The sequence below is a fragment of the Callorhinchus milii genome, unplaced genomic scaffold, assembly GCF_018977255.1.
Source record: "Callorhinchus milii isolate IMCB2004 unplaced genomic scaffold, IMCB_Cmil_1.0 Scaffold4, whole genome shotgun sequence".
In the NCBI taxonomy this organism is placed as follows: Eukaryota; Metazoa; Chordata; class Chondrichthyes; order Chimaeriformes; family Callorhinchidae; genus Callorhinchus; species Callorhinchus milii.
The window spans coordinates 1,288,611-1,308,515 of record NW_024704745.1 but is presented as its reverse complement, the minus strand read 5'-3'; the positions used below and the strand labels follow the sequence as shown (position 1 = coordinate 1,308,515).

The 19,905-nt window shown below is 48.2% G+C and overlaps 1 protein-coding gene across 1 annotated transcript; it reads right to left on the bottom strand.

Annotated features, from left to right (window-relative positions):
- Nucleotides 1-6,603: 6,603 nt before the first annotated feature.
- On the bottom strand, nucleotides 6,604-17,713 carry atp5po (ATP synthase peripheral stalk subunit OSCP). Its single transcript, NM_001292327.1, is given in 7 exon segments — nucleotides 6,604-6,856; nucleotides 8,236-8,322; nucleotides 9,678-9,790; nucleotides 11,015-11,144; nucleotides 12,116-12,226; nucleotides 13,814-13,864; nucleotides 17,662-17,713. Coding segments are annotated over 7 exon segments (630 nt in total). The 5' UTR covers nucleotides 17,686-17,713; the 3' UTR covers nucleotides 6,604-6,742.
- Between the last annotated feature and the right edge of the window lie 2,192 nt (nucleotides 17,714-19,905).

The window sequence follows — 19,905 nt, the reverse complement described above, 5'->3', positions numbered from 1 at the left end:
AGGCGACGATTTGTAATTCAACGGACGCCCACGGGGGCGGGCGCGGGCGGTGGGCGGGCGGAAGGGCGCGCCGGCCAATCAGGCGGCGGGCCCGTCCGCGTCCTGCCTTGCCATTGGTCGCTCTGCCCTGTCGATCGCCGGTCACCGCGGCCAATCACGGTGGGGGCGCCTCCCCCCCCCTCCCGTCGCCCCGCCCCCCCCTCCCGCCAGACACGGCCGAGCTTTCCTGTCAATCGTCACACCGCAGCCAATCACGGCGCGGGCGAGCGGCCCGTTGCCATTGGCCGGCGTTCTGTGTCAATCACCGTATGCCAGCCAATCAGGAGGTGGCAGTGGGCGTTGCTCTTTCCTGTCAATCATCTCATAATTAACAAGAATCCTCGCATTTCATATAACAGCAATAAATCGTAGCATTTCATATCATAATAATAATAATAGTAATCCTCGCATTTGATACAGCGCCTTGGTCACGTCTTCGAGACGTCTCAACGCGCTTTGCGGGATACGCTGTAAGGTGTAGTGACTGTGTGTTTTGTGGGCAGCGTCCCCACAAACAGCCGTGGATTGAGCGACCAATTTATTCTTTTTTTAAGGCAGTCGTTACGCCCGGAAAAGCGATCCGCCAATCGACTAACAACTGCGTTCCTATTTACTGCTGGGTAAGCCGAGGCGCGCGGAGTAAGGAAACTTGCCCAACATTTCGCTCCGTCCAGGAATCGAACTCAGATCCTCTCTGCGGGGCCGGTGCTCTAACCGCTGAGCTGCAGGACTCCACTTGATAGCAAGATCGGTGCAGAGTAAGATGGGCGATTACATTGTGCTATTATTTCTGTGCTATTAATTAGCACGTATTGTGCTAGAATGATCCATGCAATTGAAGAATTATTACAATAACATAAGTGAAGCGTAGTGTTCTACTCTGCAGCTGTGGAGTAATTTTGTTAATACTAATAATATTCCTTGCATTTAATATAGCGCCTTATCACGTTGTCGAGATGTCTCGAAGAGCTTCACAGTATGCACTGTAAAGTGGACTGTATATTTTGCAGGCGAAACGTTTTCAGTAATTTAAATGTAAAGACCTACTCTAAGCGAGAAATAAAGGGAAGCCTATAGATCAGGGGTCGGCAATTATTTTGGCTGGCGGGCCACTTCACGAGTTTTGGTAAGCTTCGCGGGCCACACACTTAATATAGATGCAAATAATAATAATAATAATCCTTGCATTTGATATAGCGCTTTTCATGTCGGGAGGACGTCCCAAAGCGCTTCACAGAACACACTGTAAAGTGAATTGATTGTATATTTGTGGGCAAACGCGGCAGCCAATTGCGCACAGCAATGTCTCACAAACAGTCGTAGATTGAAAATGACCAATTTATTATTGTTTTTGGTTTTGGAGGGATTATTATTAGGCTCTGTGTGGAGTAAGGAAACTTGCCCAAGGTTTCGCCCTCTGCCTGGAATTGAACTCGGGTCTCTCGCTTGCAAAGCAAGTGCTCTCACCACTGAGCTACAGGACTCCACAATACTTAATAATAGCTCAAAATCAAGTCTTACATTTGTACATGCATAAAATAAAGTCTATATAATTAACCTTCATTAAAATGAGGTTAAATAAAAACAACTCATTGAGCAGAAATAAATTTGGTATTTATTCATGTATTCATATATTGATTAGAATGTGAGAAACTCACTCAATGGGAAGAATGAAAGCGCTGATGTGCGTTAACCAAACAATGGAAGTCAGGCATCGTCTCCGTTATTGCAGTGCGGAGTGCTGCTGCAAGGTGGTCATCAGTCATCACAGATCTATGTTTTGATTTATGAATTTCATCACAGAAAATGTCTCCTCGCATATGTATGTTGATCCAAACATCAAAAGCACCTCCGGGCATGAGCCTTTAATTTTTGGAAAGGTATATTCATTCAGAGAGGTGTAAAAACTGGAAAGTGGCACTGATTTGAATTGCTCTGCAAGCAATGGATCACATTGCGGGTCAATAAGCTCGAGTTGAAGGTCAAATGGGGCTTTGTCAATATCAAATGAGAAAGGTTAAGAAACAAAGATAGGTCATTTTTAATCAAATTGAAATCCTGAAATCGGCGAAAAAATTTGGCAGGTAAGTCAAGTAGTGGCGAAATATACTTTTCAAGGCTTTGATCGCAAGCAGTATTCTGCTGTAAAGTTAGAAAGTGGGCGTACAGCCTGTTTCCTATCTGACACGATAAAATAAATAATTTCATCATAAATGACTTGACACTGCAATACAAATCGTGCACAAAGGTCCCCTTCCGTTACAGTTTTGAATTCAGTTCATTTATGTGGCCCGTGATATCAACGGCAAACGCAAAATCAGAGCCAATTTGCATCATTCAGCGGTGGGAAATTGAAATCTTTTTGTTTCATGCCCAAAAATAAATCAATCACTGTTCTCAGATCCCAAACTCTTTTCAAGACCTTTCCTAAACTAAGTCACCTTACATTCATTTGATACAGATCATTCGTGTGCTCGGATTCCAATTCCTCAAGCAGAGTTACAAATTGCCTGTGGTTTAATCCTCTTGCTCGAATGTAGTTGACCACTTTCGTAACTACGACATTTCGTAACGACATTGCTTAGTTTTAGAACACTCTACAGAGGACCTCTTGGTCCTCCACTGGCTCCCCATCCCCCAGAGGATTGATTTCAAGATCCTCATCCTCACCTACAAGGCCATTCACGGCCTTGCTCCCTCCTACCTCTCCGACCTACTATCCCCCTACCTACCTGCCCGTACCCTCCGTTCCTCTGGCTCCGGTCTGCTCCACGTCCCCCGCCCCAATCGCCCTACCATCGGTGGTCGGGCCTTCAGCCTCTCAGCCCCCAGGCTCTGGAACTCTATCCCCAGTGCCTTCGCCGCCTCCTCCCTTTCCTCCTTCAAGGCCGGTCTCAAAACCTTTCTCTTTGACCGAGCCTTCAGCTCCCCTCTCGACTCTCTTCCCCCTCCTCGCTCCCTCCCTTCCCTCCCCTCACCCTGACCATTTCCCCCCAATGCTCGGGTCATGACCCAACTGTGCAGCGCCTTGGGACGTCCTCCTGACGTGAAAGGCGCTTTATAAATGGAACCTTGTTGTTGTTGTTGTTGGTGGATAATGCAGTGTAGAAAAACAATATTCTGTTCAGGATTTCTTTCTTTGACTTGTTCTTGAATTCTTTTCAGTTATCCAACGTTTTTGCCTGTCAGATTTGGGCTTCCATCGGTGGTCACATTCACCAATTTTTTCCACTCCACTCCTAATTTTAAGATACACTTATTTACTGCCTCCAAAAATCTTCTCCAGTTGTCGTATCTTTCATTGACTGTGTAAATTATCAACTGGGCTGCGTCTTTGACAGCACAACTCTGATCGAGTGCCAAATTGATGCAAAATTGCTTACTTTATTTTGTAATTGCAGATACAGGTTCTCAGAGATATCCTCGACACCCCTCACAATATTCACCAAAGAATTTTTTTTTCCTTAGCCTTGACAAGCTAATGTTATCAAACTGGTTTTCTTGTATGGGCATAAAATTGAAGCAGAATCAACCATTCATTCTTTTATAAATTCTCCTTCAGAGAATGGTTTGCTGTTCTTGGCGATTTTGTGTGCAATCACGTAACTCACTCTTGTAATCTCATCCTGGGACGCAAATTGTTTTGTGAAAATGCTTTGCTCTTTTTGCATTCGAACAATCATCTCGTCAGCTTTCTTTCCTTTTTCTTGTGCAGAAACATTCTTACGTTTGCAAGCATGTTTGCTCTAAAATGGCGATTCAAGTTGTAGTTTTTGAGCACTGCCACACTTTCTCTGCAAATTAAGCACAGTTTTTCCACCCACACAGGTAAAAAAAATTTAGAAGTCCACCCTTTGTTAAATATTCAGCCTTCATCGTCCACTTTCCGCTTCTTTGATAAACTCATTTCGAATTAACGTCCTCTTCAGTGAAAAGTATTGCTGCGGTTGCTGCTGAAAGATATTGCCACGGTTGCCCACGTCCGCGTTTGAAAATTTGCCGATCCGTACATTTCTGACGTCAGCCTGATTCAACACTTAAGGGAACGTGCGCACAACTAAACAGTGTGATTGGCTGATGTTCCCGGTCAGATTCAAATGCGAAATTTGTGTGACTTTCTGGGACTGAACGAACTATAATTTTTTCTATTGCTAACACAATGACGGGCCGGATAGAATCATTTGGCGGGCCAGATATGGACGGCGGGCCATCTTTTGCCCACCCCTGCTATAGAACAACAACAAGATTACATTTGTATGGTACCTTTCACGTCGGGAGGACGTCCCAAGGTGCTGGACAGTGTACAGCATTTCAGACCTGAGCTGGGGTCAGGGGGGAGAAGGGAGGGGAAGGGGGGTGACCAATGGCATGGTCAAAGAGGAGAGTTTTGAGGCGGGACTTGAAGGAGGCTAAGGAGGGGACGAGGCGGAGTGATTGGGGGCTGGAGTTCCAGAGGTTGGGGGCAGAGTGGCTGAAGGTGGGTGGGTCGGGGGACGGGGAGCAGGCTGGAGTCGGCTGAGCGGAGGGAACGGACGGGTTGGTAGGGGGTTAGGGGATCACAAAGGTAGGGTGGGGGCGAGGCCATGGAGGGCTTTGTAGGTGAGCCGGCTGAGCGGAGGGAGCGGGCAGGTTGGTAGGGGGTTAGGGGATCACAAAGGTAGGGTGGGGGCGAGGCCATGGAGGGCTTTGTATGTGAGGACCAGGATCTTGAACTGGATCCTCTGAAGGATAGGGAGCCAGTGGAGTCGGGTGAGAGTGGGGGAGATGGGGTCACGGAGTTTGGTGCGGGAGAGGACACGGGCTGCAGAGTTCTGGATTACCTGCAGCCTGTGGAGGGAGGAGTTGGGAAGGCCGACAAGCAGGACGTTCGCATAGTCGAGCCTGGAGGTGATGAAGGCATGAACAAGAGTTTTAGCGCCTGAGGGGTGAGGTGGTGGCGGAGTCGGGCGATGTTACGGAGGTGAGGGAAGGCAGAGCGCGTCATGGGTCATGGTCATAGATGCTGAAAATGTGAAACAAAAGCAAAAATGGTGGAAATCGACAGTTAATCAATAACTGGAAGAGATGGTCGAATGTTTCGGCCATCAGTTCACTGTTAAGTTGTCAGTGTCCCAGTAAAAGGAACTTTGGAAAGCTTCTAGTGGAGAATAACATTTGTTCTTCCTAGTTCCAAATACTGCACATTCCTCTGCAAGCAGACACACACTGCCCTTCAGTTAATTGAAACAAGCAATTACTCCCACGCATCTCTTTCTCTCTCTCAGACTGATGTCTCAGATGATCTCTAAATCACTTGGAGGCATGAGATGGGGTGAGGCAGAGGGATTGCGGGATAGAGTTCCAGAGTGTGGGGGCAGAGATGCTGAATGCCCGACCGCCAATGGTGGGGCGGGAAGTGCGGGGGACCTGAATCAAGACAGTGTCCGCCGAGTTAAAAGAAAGTGGGTGAAACCCTCTTTGGGGGACTGTTGACCTCAACAATCTAAGATAACACCCCATTGCAGTGCCGCGCGCACTGCATTGTCAGAGGTGCTGTCCTTTGGATGAGACGTTAAACCAAGATACTAAATATCCCTCGGGACTACTCAAAAACAAACATGCGTTTCTTCCGGTGTCCTGGACAACAATCTTCCAGATCAGCAAAAGGCTAAATACTGCAGATGCTGGAAATCTGCAATAAAAACAAAAGTTGCTGAGTGTCGAGTCAGGCAACAACAACTTGGATTTATAGCGCCCTCCACGCCGGACGGCGTCTCAGGGCGCTTCAATGGAAAGAGGAAAAGTGAGTTAACGTCTCAGGTCGATGACCTTTCGTCAGAACTGAGTGTTCCCAACGACTTCTGTTTTTATTTCTATCTTCCAGATAAGATTGGTCAGTCACATGGTGGTTTGTAAGACATTTTTGTGCACAAATTCGCTGTCGTGTTCACCTACACATTTAAAGTCACTACACAATACCTGAACCAACAAACTTAGAGATGACACAAGCCTAACATTGAAGACAACCGTTATACACAGGAGCTGCAACCAGCTCAGGGCATTAATAATAATAATCCTTGCATTTGATATAGCGCCTTATCAAGTAGTTGAAACATCTCAAAGTGCTTCACAGGATATATTGTAAAGTGAACTGACGGGTTACGGTGGGCGAAACGCAGCAGCCAATTGTGCACAGCAGTGGCCCATAGTCGTGGATTGAGTGACTACATTTTTTGGTGGAAGGGATTATGGAAGGGATTATTACCCCTGGAAAGCGACTAACAATCAGGTTCCTATTTACTGCTAAGCAAACAGAGCCTTGTGTGTGGAGTAAGGGAAATTGCACTCTGTCCGGGAATCAAACCCAGGTTCTCTCGCTTGCGAGGCGAGCATGCTAACCACTACACTACAGGACTGCAATTAATAACCCAGATGATGATGAGGTGTAGAGTTCCACATCAACTCAAACCGGTCAGTCCAACATTATATTTTACCAGAATCATGCCGGATAGTGTGTCAGTGAGCAGGAGGCAGATGGATGGGACACTGCTAGAGTTTAATCAACACACAGTTGCAAACAATTGTGTTTTGAACATCATTTCGGTTGGAAATTGCTTTATTAAATCTTTTGTACACAAATCAATGTCCAAGCAGACTGAGAGACGAGCATCGAGATAAAGTTAGACAACCATATGTTAGACAACTCAGTTTTAAGTGCATATAGTTATACAGTTTGTTTCATTATTTTGCTCAGTTTCTGAATCTTGGTTTTTGCAGACATATCAACGTATTTATCACCGATGCTGACAATCATTCCCCCCAAGATTGATGTATCCGTCTAAATAATGAAAAGAAAACACTTTAGTGAATAGAGAAAAAATATATGATTTCCTTCATTGTGAGGCTCACTGTTTAAAGAGTGCAAATTTATAGATTTGGTTTAAACATTAAAAGTGCATATGAATGTACATCACATGAAAATTACACAAGTGCTCATGTTGTAACACAAATTATAGGATCTGACCGCAGTAGTTTCTCCCCCTCTTTCTTATGATGAAATAATATATTTCATCATATATTGCCTGATCACATCTTCGAGATGTTTCAAAGCACTTCACAGAATACACTGTAAAGTGAATTGACTATATATTTCATGGTGAAACACAATATAGCAGTGTCCCACAAACAGTTGCGGATTGAGTGACCAAATTATTATTATTTTTGGAAGGGATTATTACTCCTGGAAAAGCGAATTGACTAACAACTGGGGTTCCTATTTACTGTTGGGTAAACAGAGGCGTGTGGACTAAGGAAACTTGCCCAACATCTCACCCTGCCGGGGAATCGAACCACTCGCTTGTGAGTCGAGTGCTCTAACCACCGAGCTACAGGACTCCACCATAGATACGCCATAAAGCATGGATTATGAACAGCATTCCATCAACATGAATCTTTCCCACTGAGAGGAGAGTTCTTCCAATTCTCTACATCCTGTTTGCATCTAAACTCAAGCTATAGAGAGTTCTNAAAAAAACTTAAAACGTTTGAAGAAACAAAATCCAAAGCAATGAAACCAAGGAAGTGGGAAAGAATAAAGTGGAATGAATGAAGATGGAGTGGAAAATTTAAAAGAAAATATGGGAAGGTGACAATATTCTGGCTGTGAAGGATTCAGAAGGTTCTACATTCAGACAAGCTTCAAAAAAATCCCATCAAAAAACAAAACAATAATAAATTGGTCATTTTCAATCTACGACTGTTTGTGGGACATTGCTGTGCGCAATTGGCTGCCGCTTTCGCCCACAAATATACAGTCAATTCACTTTACAGTGTGTTCTGTGAAGCGCTTTGGGACGTCCTCCCGACGTGAAAAGCGCTATATCAAAATGCAAGGATTATTATTATTATTATAAGCTATTTTCCAGTTGTCATAATACTGTTGTAGTTATGCAGTGTCGTTTAAATAAAAAAACATCACAAATTGCACGCAAATCAGGAAGTGAGAGATGTAAAAGATGGTGATCAAAGGACTTTTAAGGAGTATCTTGAATGTAAAGTATCTTGTAGAGTATCTTGAATGTAAAGATAGAGGTAGCAAGGCAAAGTAGATTTGGAAAAGTCTTACAGAGGACAGCATGATGGCTGAATGCACATTTTTATAGTCAAGTCATGCTCCAAAAGCTAAAATAATGGTGATTATTTCTGTGAGGGTCTTACCTTGCTGTCCAGTTTCAGGACTTCACCTTTCTTCAGAAAACTATTGAGAACAGATTTTAGTTCGGTAAGATTACCTTCATCCAGGGGCTGCCAAACCAAACAGACTATTAGCATTTAATATCCTCAACACGAACCTAGACAAGCAGCAATTTTAGTAAACTTCTCAAAGACTGTACGCGGTAACTGTACACACACCACCTTCAAATAAAAGATTACGTTCTTAGGCTTAGTTGAGGAAAGGCAGGAGGAGGCTCATGTGGAGCATAAATGCTGGCATGGACCAGTTGGGCCTATTTCTGGTGCCATATATTCTAAGTAAAAGGTACACAAATAAGTCATCCTTACGTTGATGTACCGCATTTCATGTCAGGAGGACATTTGAAAACAATATGCTTTGCAGCATATACTGTAAGGTAATGGTGACTGTATTTTGTAGGTGAATGTGGCAGCCCGTTTGCACACAGCCATGTCCCAAAAATGGCCAAGAAGCGAATGACCAATGTCATTTGGGGATGATTGTTGACCAGGACTCCAGGAGAAAACCCCCCCTACTTTTTATGAGACCTTCGATAATAACAATAATATTTGCATTTGATATAGCACCTTATCACGTTGTCGACGTCTCAAAGCGCTTCACAGAATGTTACTGTAAGGTGTAGTAATTGTGTATTTTGTGGGCCCCAATTGCCCACAGACAGCCGTGGATTGAGTGACCAAATTATTATTATTTTTTCAATGGGTTATTACTCCCGGAAAGCGATCCTCCAATCCACTAACAACCGGGTTCCTACTTACTGCTTGGTAAACAGAGGCATATGTGTGCGCGTGCGTGTGCAGTAAGGAAACGTGCCTTAGGTTTCACCCTGACCTGCCCAGGGATCAAATCCAGGCCCTCTCCCTTGCTTGCGAGGCGAGCGCACTAACCACTACACTACGGAACTCCACAAAAGAAGGCATACAAATTGAAAGTCCAGCCCCCGAGGAGAGGAGGGCAAGTTTCCTTACTCCATACGCCTCTGTTTAGCTGATAGTAAGTAGGAACCCGGTTGTTAGCCGATTGGCGGATCGCTTTTCCGGGGGTAATAATTCTTTAAAAAATAATAAATGGGTCACTCAATCCACCACTATTTGTGGTACACTGTTGTGCGCTATTGACCGCTACGTTTCGCCCACAGAGTATACAGTCCATTCACTTTACAGTATATTCAGTGAAGTGCTTTGAGACGTCTCAAAAACGTGATAAGGCGCTGTATCAAATGCAAGTATTATTATTATTTTTGAACTCTGACCCCGGCAACAGTGCATTGGAGTGCCAGAATATCATTTACAATGTAGTTCAAAGTTCCAACACATGGCCTGAACTCACAACCTTCTGACTCAAAAGTTCCACCAGCTGAGCCAGGCTGACGCAAAGGCTTTTATATTGAGAAGAGTGAGTTTACCTGAGCAGTAGTGACTGAGCAGAGGACTTCCCCACGGTGAGCGCTCATCATCTTCTCGAAAGCAACAACCACGTCAATGGCTTGGGGCAAACGTCCATTCTGCGCCAGCAGACCTGAAGGGAAGAGAAAATCAAACCTTCACCACCAGACGATGTTTGACCCTTCTCAACTACCTAACTGCAGTTGAAGGGGAAGCAAGAGGGGTTGGGGGGGGATGGAACTGCCAACTTTCACTGGCAAAATTGTTCGAGGTTTAATTTAACTGGATTTCGTTATTTAATGAGGTTGATTAAATTAATAATAATAATAATCCTTGCACTTGATAGAGCGCCTTATCACGTTGTCCTGGGTTTGGATAGCAGCTTCGGATATTGGCCACGTAATCTATTGGATCGTTGCTAATGTTATGAAGCTCTGACATTAGTGCAACAAACCATAATATTAAAGAAAACCTTCTCAGTACCAGGGACACCTATTTTTTTTGGATAAAGGAATTGCATAGACTAGGGTGGTCCAACCTTTTGTCTGCCGCGGGCCGGATTCCATATTTCCACATCCGGCCCGGTTGGTGATATTATCCAGCCTGAGACCATTTCCTACGCCTGCGCCCCCTCCCCCAACCCCCAATGGTGAACGTCCACCCAGGGCAGCAGCAGGTGCCAGAGCTTGGGAGGACGCAGCGCGGAGAGTGGAAATAATACCGACTGTTGCTGCAATCTGTTAGGATTAGGCAAGTGCGTCTCTTCCCATCCACATCCTTAGCAACCGCCGTGCAGATAGTGAACCGCGGGGATGATTGGGAGAGAGAGTGAGAGCGCGCGCCCAGGCTGGATACGGCATAAGGAGCTTTCGCGAATAGGAACTGTTCGAAAGGAGAAGGGAGTTTCTCCCAGTGTCCTGGCTAACAATCCACCAAATAAAATTGGTCACGCACCCCATGGCTGGACATTGCTGTGCGCAAATGTCTGCCACGTTATGCCCATTAAATACAGTCAATCCACTTTACAGTGTACTCTGTAAAGCGCTTTGAGACGTCTCGAAGACATGGTCAGGCGCTATATTATTATTTCACCATACGAAAGAGGGGGAGAAACTGCAGAACCAAGATTTTATAGTCAGATCCTATAAATTGCGTTACAACATGAGCACTTGTGTAATTTGCATGTGATGTACTTTTAATATTTAAACAAAATCTGTAAACTTGCACTCTTTAATCAGTGAGGCTCACAATCATGCTTTTTTTCTCAACGACATGATAAGGCGCAATATCAAATGCAAGGATTATTATTATTACAAAGCAACATTATTGTGGAAAGCTAAAATAGGGAAATACTTACCGACAAAGTTTATCGTGAGTGGGGAACATTTCTCTTTGACCAACACGTCAGTCATAGCTTTCTGCTTGACAGCGCTCTTAATGTGGGGATTGGTGACTATGGAGGAGACCTTGGGATCCTTCATTAAAGTCTGTTAACAGAAAATAGTTGGTTCAGTGAAACAGCTGCCACCTCAAAGGATGCCAAATAACAGAAGATAAAATCCTAGCCTCTTTCGAAAGTTACTGTTCATTACACAAAGTTCTTCTTTTAAACAAAGCGATCACAGGCTGTAACAAAAGGTAGTGAAAAATCCATTCAATTTTTCGAGATTGAGGCGGACAGATTTTTGTTATGCAAGGATATCAAAGGATATGTGGCAAGTGCAGGTAATTGGGAGTTGAGGTGCAGATCAGCAGAGATCTAATAGAATGGCAGAACAGGCTGGCGGGGCTGAATGGCCTCCTCCTGTTCTTATGCTTCATGTGGATAATGCACTGCTCTGAAGCGGATGCTTCAGATGGATGCAAACGATTTCGCTGGCATTTCTCAATCCTTAGGCAAAATCAACCTCATATTCAAGACTATGGAAGCCAAATTTGCAACTCTCTGCAGCAGTTTGTTTACCTTTACCTGATGAAAAAATACCATTTTGCTCTGCTTCTTGTCAGGCTGAACTCAATCCCATCCACATCCAACGCCCCCCACCGTATGGAACTCCATCCCACATCCCCTTCGCCTCATTCCCTCCCTTCAATGTATGTCTTAAGACCCTCCTCTTCGACTGAGCCTTCGGGCACCCTCCTTCCCCCGCCCTCCCCACTCCCTTATCCAAATACCCCCTCAACGCAATTCCTGACTGTTCAGCACCTTGTAATTTTGCATTGTATTACCTACAGGGGTCATTGCATCGGGGTTAGGAATGCAAAATTGTGCTGATTTTCCTCCTCCTCAACCTGAACTCTGAGGCCAAACTGTCGTGCTCTCAATGGTATAATGGTTGAGATCAGTGAATTCAGCATAAATCGAGCATTAGGTGTCTGAGCTTGTCATGCCAACTCACTGGGTAAGCAAACTTTCTTTCTTGTAAATAAACAGTTTTCTGTCAACTCTTAAACTTACTTTTATCCTGCCCAGCTCCTTTTCCACCTGGTCCAGCGTCTTCTGCTTGGAGGCAGCAGAGTACACAGCTGTGGCATACCGACCTGCAACTCCATACACCTGAACAGGTGGCTGTGGAAGAAACAGTTAAAAGTTGAAATCACGCAGCTCATTCCGTTTGAAAGCTACGTATAGGATTCAATAACGCAATAATGATTTTGGGATCGGGGTTAATAATCCCTCAAAAATAATAATAATGATTTGTTCACTCAATCCATGACTGTTTGTGGGACACTGCTGTGCAATTGGCTGCCGCAAAATATAACATGTAGGAGCAGGAGTAGGCCATTCGGCCCTTCGAGCCTGCCCCGCCATTTAATCATGGCTGATCTTCTAATTTAACTCCAGCTAATAACGTAACCCTGCCTTATCCCCATATCCCTTAATCCCTTTTGCAATAAGAAATATATCTATCTCAGTCTTGAATATGTTCAAGGACTGAGGGTCAACAGCCCTTTGGGGTAGTGAGTTCCATACATTCACCACCCTTTGAGTGAAGAAGTTCTTCCTCAACTCAGTGCGAAAGGGCTGCCTCTGATTTTAAGGTTGTGACCCCTGGTTTCAGTTTCTCCAACCAGGGGAAACAATCTCCCACTATCTACTCTATCATGCCCTTTGATGATCTTATAGGTTTCTATAAGATCCCCTCTAATTCCACTATATTCTAGAGAATATAGGCCCAAATTGGTCAGCCATTCCTCATAACTCATCCCCTTCATCCCTGGTACTAACCTAGTAAATCTACGCTGCACCCCCTCCAAGGCAAGTACATCCTTCCTTAAATAAGGAGACCAAAACTGCACACAGTATTCCAGGTGTGGTCTCACCAGAGCCCTATACAGTTGCAGCAAGACTTCCCTACTCTTATACTCTAATCCTTTCATAATGAATGCTAACATACCGTTTGCCTTCCTAATTGCTGCTGCACCTACAGACTAACTTTCTGTGATTGGTGTACAAGGACACCCAAGTCCCTCTGGACGCTAACACATTCCAATCTCTCCTCTTCTACAAAATAACCCTCTCTACTATTATTGCTACCGAGGTGGATGACTTCGCACTTCCCTACATCATACTTCATCTGCCACCTACCTGCCCAATCACCTAACCTATCTATGTCGCGCTGCATTTTTTCAATGTCGTCCTCTGGGTTGACACTTCCTCCTAGTTTTGTGTCATCCGCGATGATATACAGTTAATTTACTTTATAATATAAATTGTGAAGCGCTTTGGGACATGTTGAAGACATGATAAGGCGCTATAACAAATGAAAGGATTATTGTTATATTGTGAACTTCACAAGCTGCATCACGTTTAGTTTGTGTCCTTAAGGTACATTAGGATTCCACTGTAATATACTGGAAGGTAGACTTGGGAACGAAACTTGAAAATAATGGGTAGAATAATAGACAAGTCCAGAACAAACTAAATTTTGGTAACATTCCCTGCAACTGCAAACTCATTTTGATTTGATTTACACGTAAAAATTTGATTGTTTGACCTTCTAAAATATTTGTGATCTACATTAGGAGAAGACTAATTAAACAGCTAACAAAAATGAATCAATTTAACCCACGATTCTTATTCGACATGACCAATAATTAAAAGTAAATCTATTTTACAAAATGTCCCAACTTTGAAATTCTACCCAAATCATACCTTGATCAGTTTGGATACTGGCCTGACCCCAGAGGTGCTGAAATAACGAACCTAAAAATAGAGGAAGAAATATTAGGGTCAATTTAAAAATAATTTAGCCATGGGTTTGTAAACACAGGTAAGATTTAAATCATCAGCAAACTGATGAGGTGCAATGCCCCCCCCAAGCAGGAACCCAGTTGTTAGTCAATTAGCGGATTGCTTTCCAGGGGTAATAATAAAAAAATGTGGTCACTCAATCAACGACTGTTTGTGGCACACTGCTTTGTACAATTTCTGCTGCATTTCTCCCATAAAATACAGTCACTACACTGTACAATATACTCTGTGAAGCGATTCTAGACATCTTGTGATAAGACGCTATATCAAATGCAAGGATTATTGTCATATTATATAACATGTGTATTTCTAGATGATCATCGATTCTTTGTCATTAATTTTAGGTTCCAAATGCCTTGTGATTCGGGGGGGGGGAATTATAATAATTATCCTTGCATTTGATAAGTTATCACATCATTGCAAAAAAAAGGATTTACTAAAAAATGGTGACTTTATATTAAGGCAAAGGCAGCAGCCAGTTTGTGCAAAGCAGTGTCCAAGGTAACATGCTTGGCTACAGAATAATCCCGCCAAAAAAACAAAAACAATAATAAATTGGTCATTTTCAATCTACGACTGTTTGTGGGACATTGCTGTGCGCAATTGGCTGCCGCGTTCGCCCACAAATATATACAGTCAATTCACTTTACAGTGTGTTCTGTGAAGCGCTTTGGGACGTCCTCCCGACGTGAAAGGCGCGATATCAAATGCAAGGATTATTATTATTATTATTACAGAATGTCAGAGCCAAGTCAACCCTCCGTGGAGGTCTTGGGAATGCCAGGCACGTCCACAATATTCCAGGGCACTGCCTCTAGCCAGCCTCTAAATGTGTTGAACATAGCGATGGGTGCCTGTGCTCACAAATGCCATCATCCAAGCTCCAGGTAGTGGGAGTCCTGTAGCTCAGTGGTTAGAGCACTCGCCTTACAAGCGAGACACCTGGGTTCAACTCCAGGCAGAGGGCGAAACCTTGGGCAAGTTTCCTTACTCCACCCACACGCCTAACAATAATCCCTCCAAAAAAAACAATAATGATTAGGTCATTTCAATCCACGACTGTTTGTGGGACACTGCTGTGTGCACTTGGCTGCCGTATTTTGCTTACAAACATACAGTCAATTCACTTTACAGCATATTCTTATTGGGGTGGGGCGGACCTTCAGCCACTTTGCCCCCAGCACCTGGAACTCCATCCTGCAGTCCCTCCACCTCACCCCCTCTCCTGCCACCTTCAAGACCCATCTCAATACCTTCTTCTTCGACCGTGCTTTTGATCTCCCTGCTTCCCCCCCCTGCCCTCCACCCTCCCTGACCCCCAGCTCAGGTCTGAAACTCCGTCTGTCCAGCGCCTTGGGATGTCCTCCCGACGTGAAAGGCGCTTTGACACATGGAATTTTTTTGTTGTTGTTATAATTCTATGATTCCACAATGAAGACGCCCCTCGACTGACATTGCCCTCCAACACTCAACAGCTAATCCCTTCCCTCACCAGGAGGTTTGCGAGGTCAAAGGTATTTTACTGAGCCGATGGCTTCCCAGGGAGGGAAGAGATGGGGGAGGGAGCGAGGGAGAGATGGGGTGGGGAGGGGGGGGAGGGAGAGGGAGAGGAGAGATGGGGTGGGGAGTGGGGGAGGGAGAGGAGAGATGGGGTGGGAAGGATGGGAGGGAGAGATGGGGGAGAGATGGGGGGGGGGAGGGTGGGGAGATGGAGGGTTGGGGGACTGGAGTGGGGGGAGGAGTGGGGGAGATGGAGTGGGGGGGTGTTGGGGGGGGAGATGGAGTGGGGGGGAGGGGGGAGATGGAGTGGGGGGGGTGATGGAGGGGGAGCTGGAGTGGGGGGGTTCGGGGGGAGATGGAGTGGGGGGAGGAGGGGGGAGATGGAGTGGGGGGTGTTGGGGGGAGATGGAGTGGGGGGGTGTTGGGGGGGAGATGGAGTGGGGGGGTTGGGGGGAGATGGAGTGGGGGGGTTGGGGGAGATGGAGTGGGGGGGTTGGGGGGAGATGGAGTGGGGGTGTTGGGGGAGAGATGGAGTGGGGGGTGTTGGGGGAGAGATGGAGTGGGGGGGTTGGGGGAGATGGAGTGGGGGGTTGGGGGAGATGGAGTAGGGGGGTTGGGGGAGATGGAGTAGGGGGGTTGGGGGAGATGGAGTGGGGGGGTTGGGGGAGATGGAGTGGGGGGGTTGGGGGAGATGGAGTGGGGGGGTTGGGGGAGATGGAGTGGGGGGGTTGGGGGAGATGGAGTAGGGGGGTTGGGGGAGATGGAGTGGGGGGGTTGGGGGGAGATAGAGTGGGGGGGGATGGAGTGGGGGGGTTGGGGGGAGATGGAGTGGGGGGTGTTGGGGGAGAGATGGAGTGGGTTTGGGGGGAGATGGAGTGGGGGGGGTTGGGGGGAGGAGTGGGGGGTGTTGGGGGGAGATGGAGTGGGGGTTTGGGGGAGGGGAGGGGGTGTTGGGGGGAGATGGAGTGGGGGGTTGGGGGAGGGAGGGGGGTGTTGGGGGGAGATGGAGTGGGGGGTTGGGGGAGGGGAGGGGGGTGTTGGGGGGAGATGGAGTGGGGGGTTGGGGGAGGAGGGGTTGGGGGGAGATGGAGTGGGGGGGGGGAGGAGGGGGTTGGGGGGAGATGGAGTGGGGGGGGAGGAGGGGTTGGGGGGGAGATGGAGTGGGGGGGAGGAGGGGGTTGGAGGGGAGATGGAGTGGGGGGGGAGGAGGGGTTGGGGGGAGATAGAGTGGGGGGGAGGAGGGGGTTGGGGGGAGATGGAGTGGGGGGGGAAGGAGGGGGTTGGGGGGAGATGGAGTGGGGGGTGTTGGGGGGAGATGGAGTGGGGGGGTGTTGGGGGGAGATGGAGTGGGGGGTTGGGGGGAGATGGAGTGGGGGGGTTGGGGGAGATGGAGTGGGGGGGTTGGGGGGAGATGGAGTGGGGGGTGTTGGGGGAGAGATGGAGTGGGGGGTGTTGGGGAGAGATGGAGTGGGGGGGTTGGGGGAGATGGAGTGGGGGGGTTGGGGGAGATGGAGTAGGGGGGTTGGGGAGATGGAGTGGGGGGTTGGGGGAGATGGAGTGGGGGGGTTGGGGAGATGGAGTGGGGGGTTGGGGAGATGGAGTGGGGGGGTTGGGGGAGATGGAGTGGGGGGTTGGGGGAGATGGAGTAGGGGGGTTGGGGGAGATGGAGTGGGGGGGTTGGGGGGAGATAGAGTGGGGGAGGAGGGGGGAGATGGAGTGGGGGGGTTGGGGGGAGATGGAGTGGGGGGTGTTGGGGGAGAGATGGAGTGGGGTTGGGGGAGATGGAGTGGGGGGGTTGGGGGGAGGAGTGGGGGTGTTGGGGGGAGATGGAGTGGGGGGTTTGGGGGAGGGGAGGGGGGTGTTGGGGGGGAGATGGAGTGGGGGGGTTGGGGGAGGGGAGGGGGGTGTTGGGGGGAGATGGAGGGGGGGGGGAGGAGGGGGTTGGGGGGAGATGGAGTGGGGGGGAGGAGGGGGTTGGGGGGGAGATGGAGTGGGGGTGTTGGGGGAGGGGAGGGGGGTGTTGGGGGGAGATGGAGGGGGGGAGGAGAGGAGGGGGTTGGGGGAGGGGGGGGTTGGGGGGGGGTTGGGGGGGAGGAGGGGGTTGGGGGAGGGGTTGGAGCTATAGTTTAATGTAAACCAGTTATAATAAGGCGCGCCCTCCCCAAACTGATGGCCGCGCGGGAGGTTGGATCACGAGCACAGTGCTGACCAGGCGCTTTGCCCCCCACTCCCCCCGGGCCCCGGGTTACCCTCAGGCCGAGTCGGGCCGCCATGTCTCCCTCTGTCGCTGCCGCTGGAGGTCAAGCCAAGGCCTGAGTGACGTCACGGCCGTTTTCCGCGCAGGCGCGGAGGGGGGGTGACGGGACCGGAAGGGGCGGGGTCCGGAGCGCGGTGCTTGCCGGGAGCTGTAGTTCTCGGGCTCTCTGTTTCCAGGTGGGGGGGGTCGTGAACTGGGATAGAGGGAAAGGGGGGGAGGGGGCAGAGTGAGGGGAGGGGGGGGGCAGGGGGGTGAGGGGGTAGGGGGAGGGAGTGGGGGCAGGGAGTGGGGGGGCAGGGTTAGGGAGGGTGGGCATGGGGGGAGGGGAGAGAGGGGGAGGGAGGGGGGCAGGTTAGGGAGGGAGGGAAGGGGGGAGGGGAGGGAGGGGAGGCAGGGTTAGGGGAGGGAGGGGGCAGGGAGTTGGGGGGCAGGGTGAGGGGGGGCAGGGTGAGGGAGGTGGGGAGGGGGGGGCAAAGGGAAGAGGGGGCAGGGAGTTGTGGGGGGCAGGGTGAGGGAGGGGACAGGGAGTGGGGGGGCAGGGTGAGGGAGGGGACAGGGAGTGGGGGGGCAGGGTGAGGGGGGGCAGGGAGTGGGGGAGGGTGAGGGAGGGGACAGGGTGAGGGGGGGCAGAGAGTGGGCGGGCCAGGGTGAGGGGGGGCAGGGAGTGGGGGGCAGGGCGAGGGGGGGCAGGGTGAGGGAGGTGGGGAGGGGGGGGGAAAGGGAAGAGGGGGCAGGGAAAGGGAAGGGACTAAAGGAGGGGGTGAGGGAGAGAGAGGAGGAGGGGGAGAGGAGGAGGATGTGGGGAGCGGGAGAGAAGGACATGTTGAGGGGGGGGGGAGAGGAGACAAGAGGGCAATTCAATCAACCAGGTCTCTGGACTTTTAAGACCCAATTTATAATAATATATAACAACAACAACAACAAACAAATGTTTCGGATCACAGCTGGGGTTTGGGATTGGGGGGGGGCAGGGTGGGGGGGGGGTCAGAGGGGAAAGGAGGGTGATCGAAAGCACAGTCGAAGAGGGAGAGCCTATTATCTGATCACAATGTTACCTTTTCAAAAGAGATAATGGATCCACTGTTGACGCTGTAAAGTTGTCATGGTAGACTTTGGAAACCGCAAATCACCCATCATGAAATCGTGAAAATAAAGGTAAAAATTATGAAAGGTCATGGGGTTAAGTTTTGTGGTAATATAGTAATAATAATCCTTGCATTTGATATGGTGCCTTATCACGTCGTCGAGACGTCTCAAAGCGCTTCACAGAATATGCTGTAAAGTGAATTGACTGTATATTTTGTGGACGAAACGCGGCAGCCAATGGCGCACAGCAGCGTCCTACAAAAGGTCACGGACTGAGTGACCAAATAGTTTTTTTTTGAAGGGATTATTTACCCCCTGAAAAGTGATCCAACAATCGACTAACAAACGGGTTCCTCCATATTGCTAGGTAAGCAGAGGCGCGTGGAGTAAGGAAACTTGCTTAAGATCTCGACCTGCCCGGGGAATCGATCCCAGATCTTCTCGCTTGGAAGTGCTCTAATATGCTATAAACTTAGCCGAAAGTTAAATTTGCTCTTTTTTTTTAATAGCGTAGCAAGATCCACACTCAGTAACAAGAAGTCATTTATTCACTTTCTCCTATTCCTTCTGGTCCCCTTCCCTACACAGTTTGCCAGTACAAAACACTAACGTTCTCCTACTCTGAAGTTCTGATAAATACAGAGGAGATACGGTTTTGACTACCGCACTCTTAAAATATGAGCGCAAAAGAAATATTGTTGCGCACAAGACCTTGACATTGGTCTGTTTGATTCGTGTCGTACTGAGGAATGGAACATTTTTTTTCAATTTCTGGCAGTCGATTGTGTTTCAACACTGCAATATAAAATCCTATCAACCCATCCTATTCCCCATCTCAAAAGCGCGCTCCGCTACCCCGATTTTCAATTTCCCACATCTGTGTGGTTTGTCTGAGGGAACACAATCTATTAAAAAATAAATAAAAAATAATCCCGGCATCTGATACAGCGCCTTGTCACGTCTTCGAGATGCCTCAAAGCGCTTCACAGAATGTGCTGTAGAGTGGAGTGACTGTGGATTTTGTGGGTGAAACGTGGCAGCCAATTGCACACATACTACTTCAGCTGCTCTGCTCCCACCCTCTGGAACGCCATCCCGCAGTCCCTCCGCCTCGCCCCCCCCTCGCTTGCCTCCTTCAAGACCCATCTCA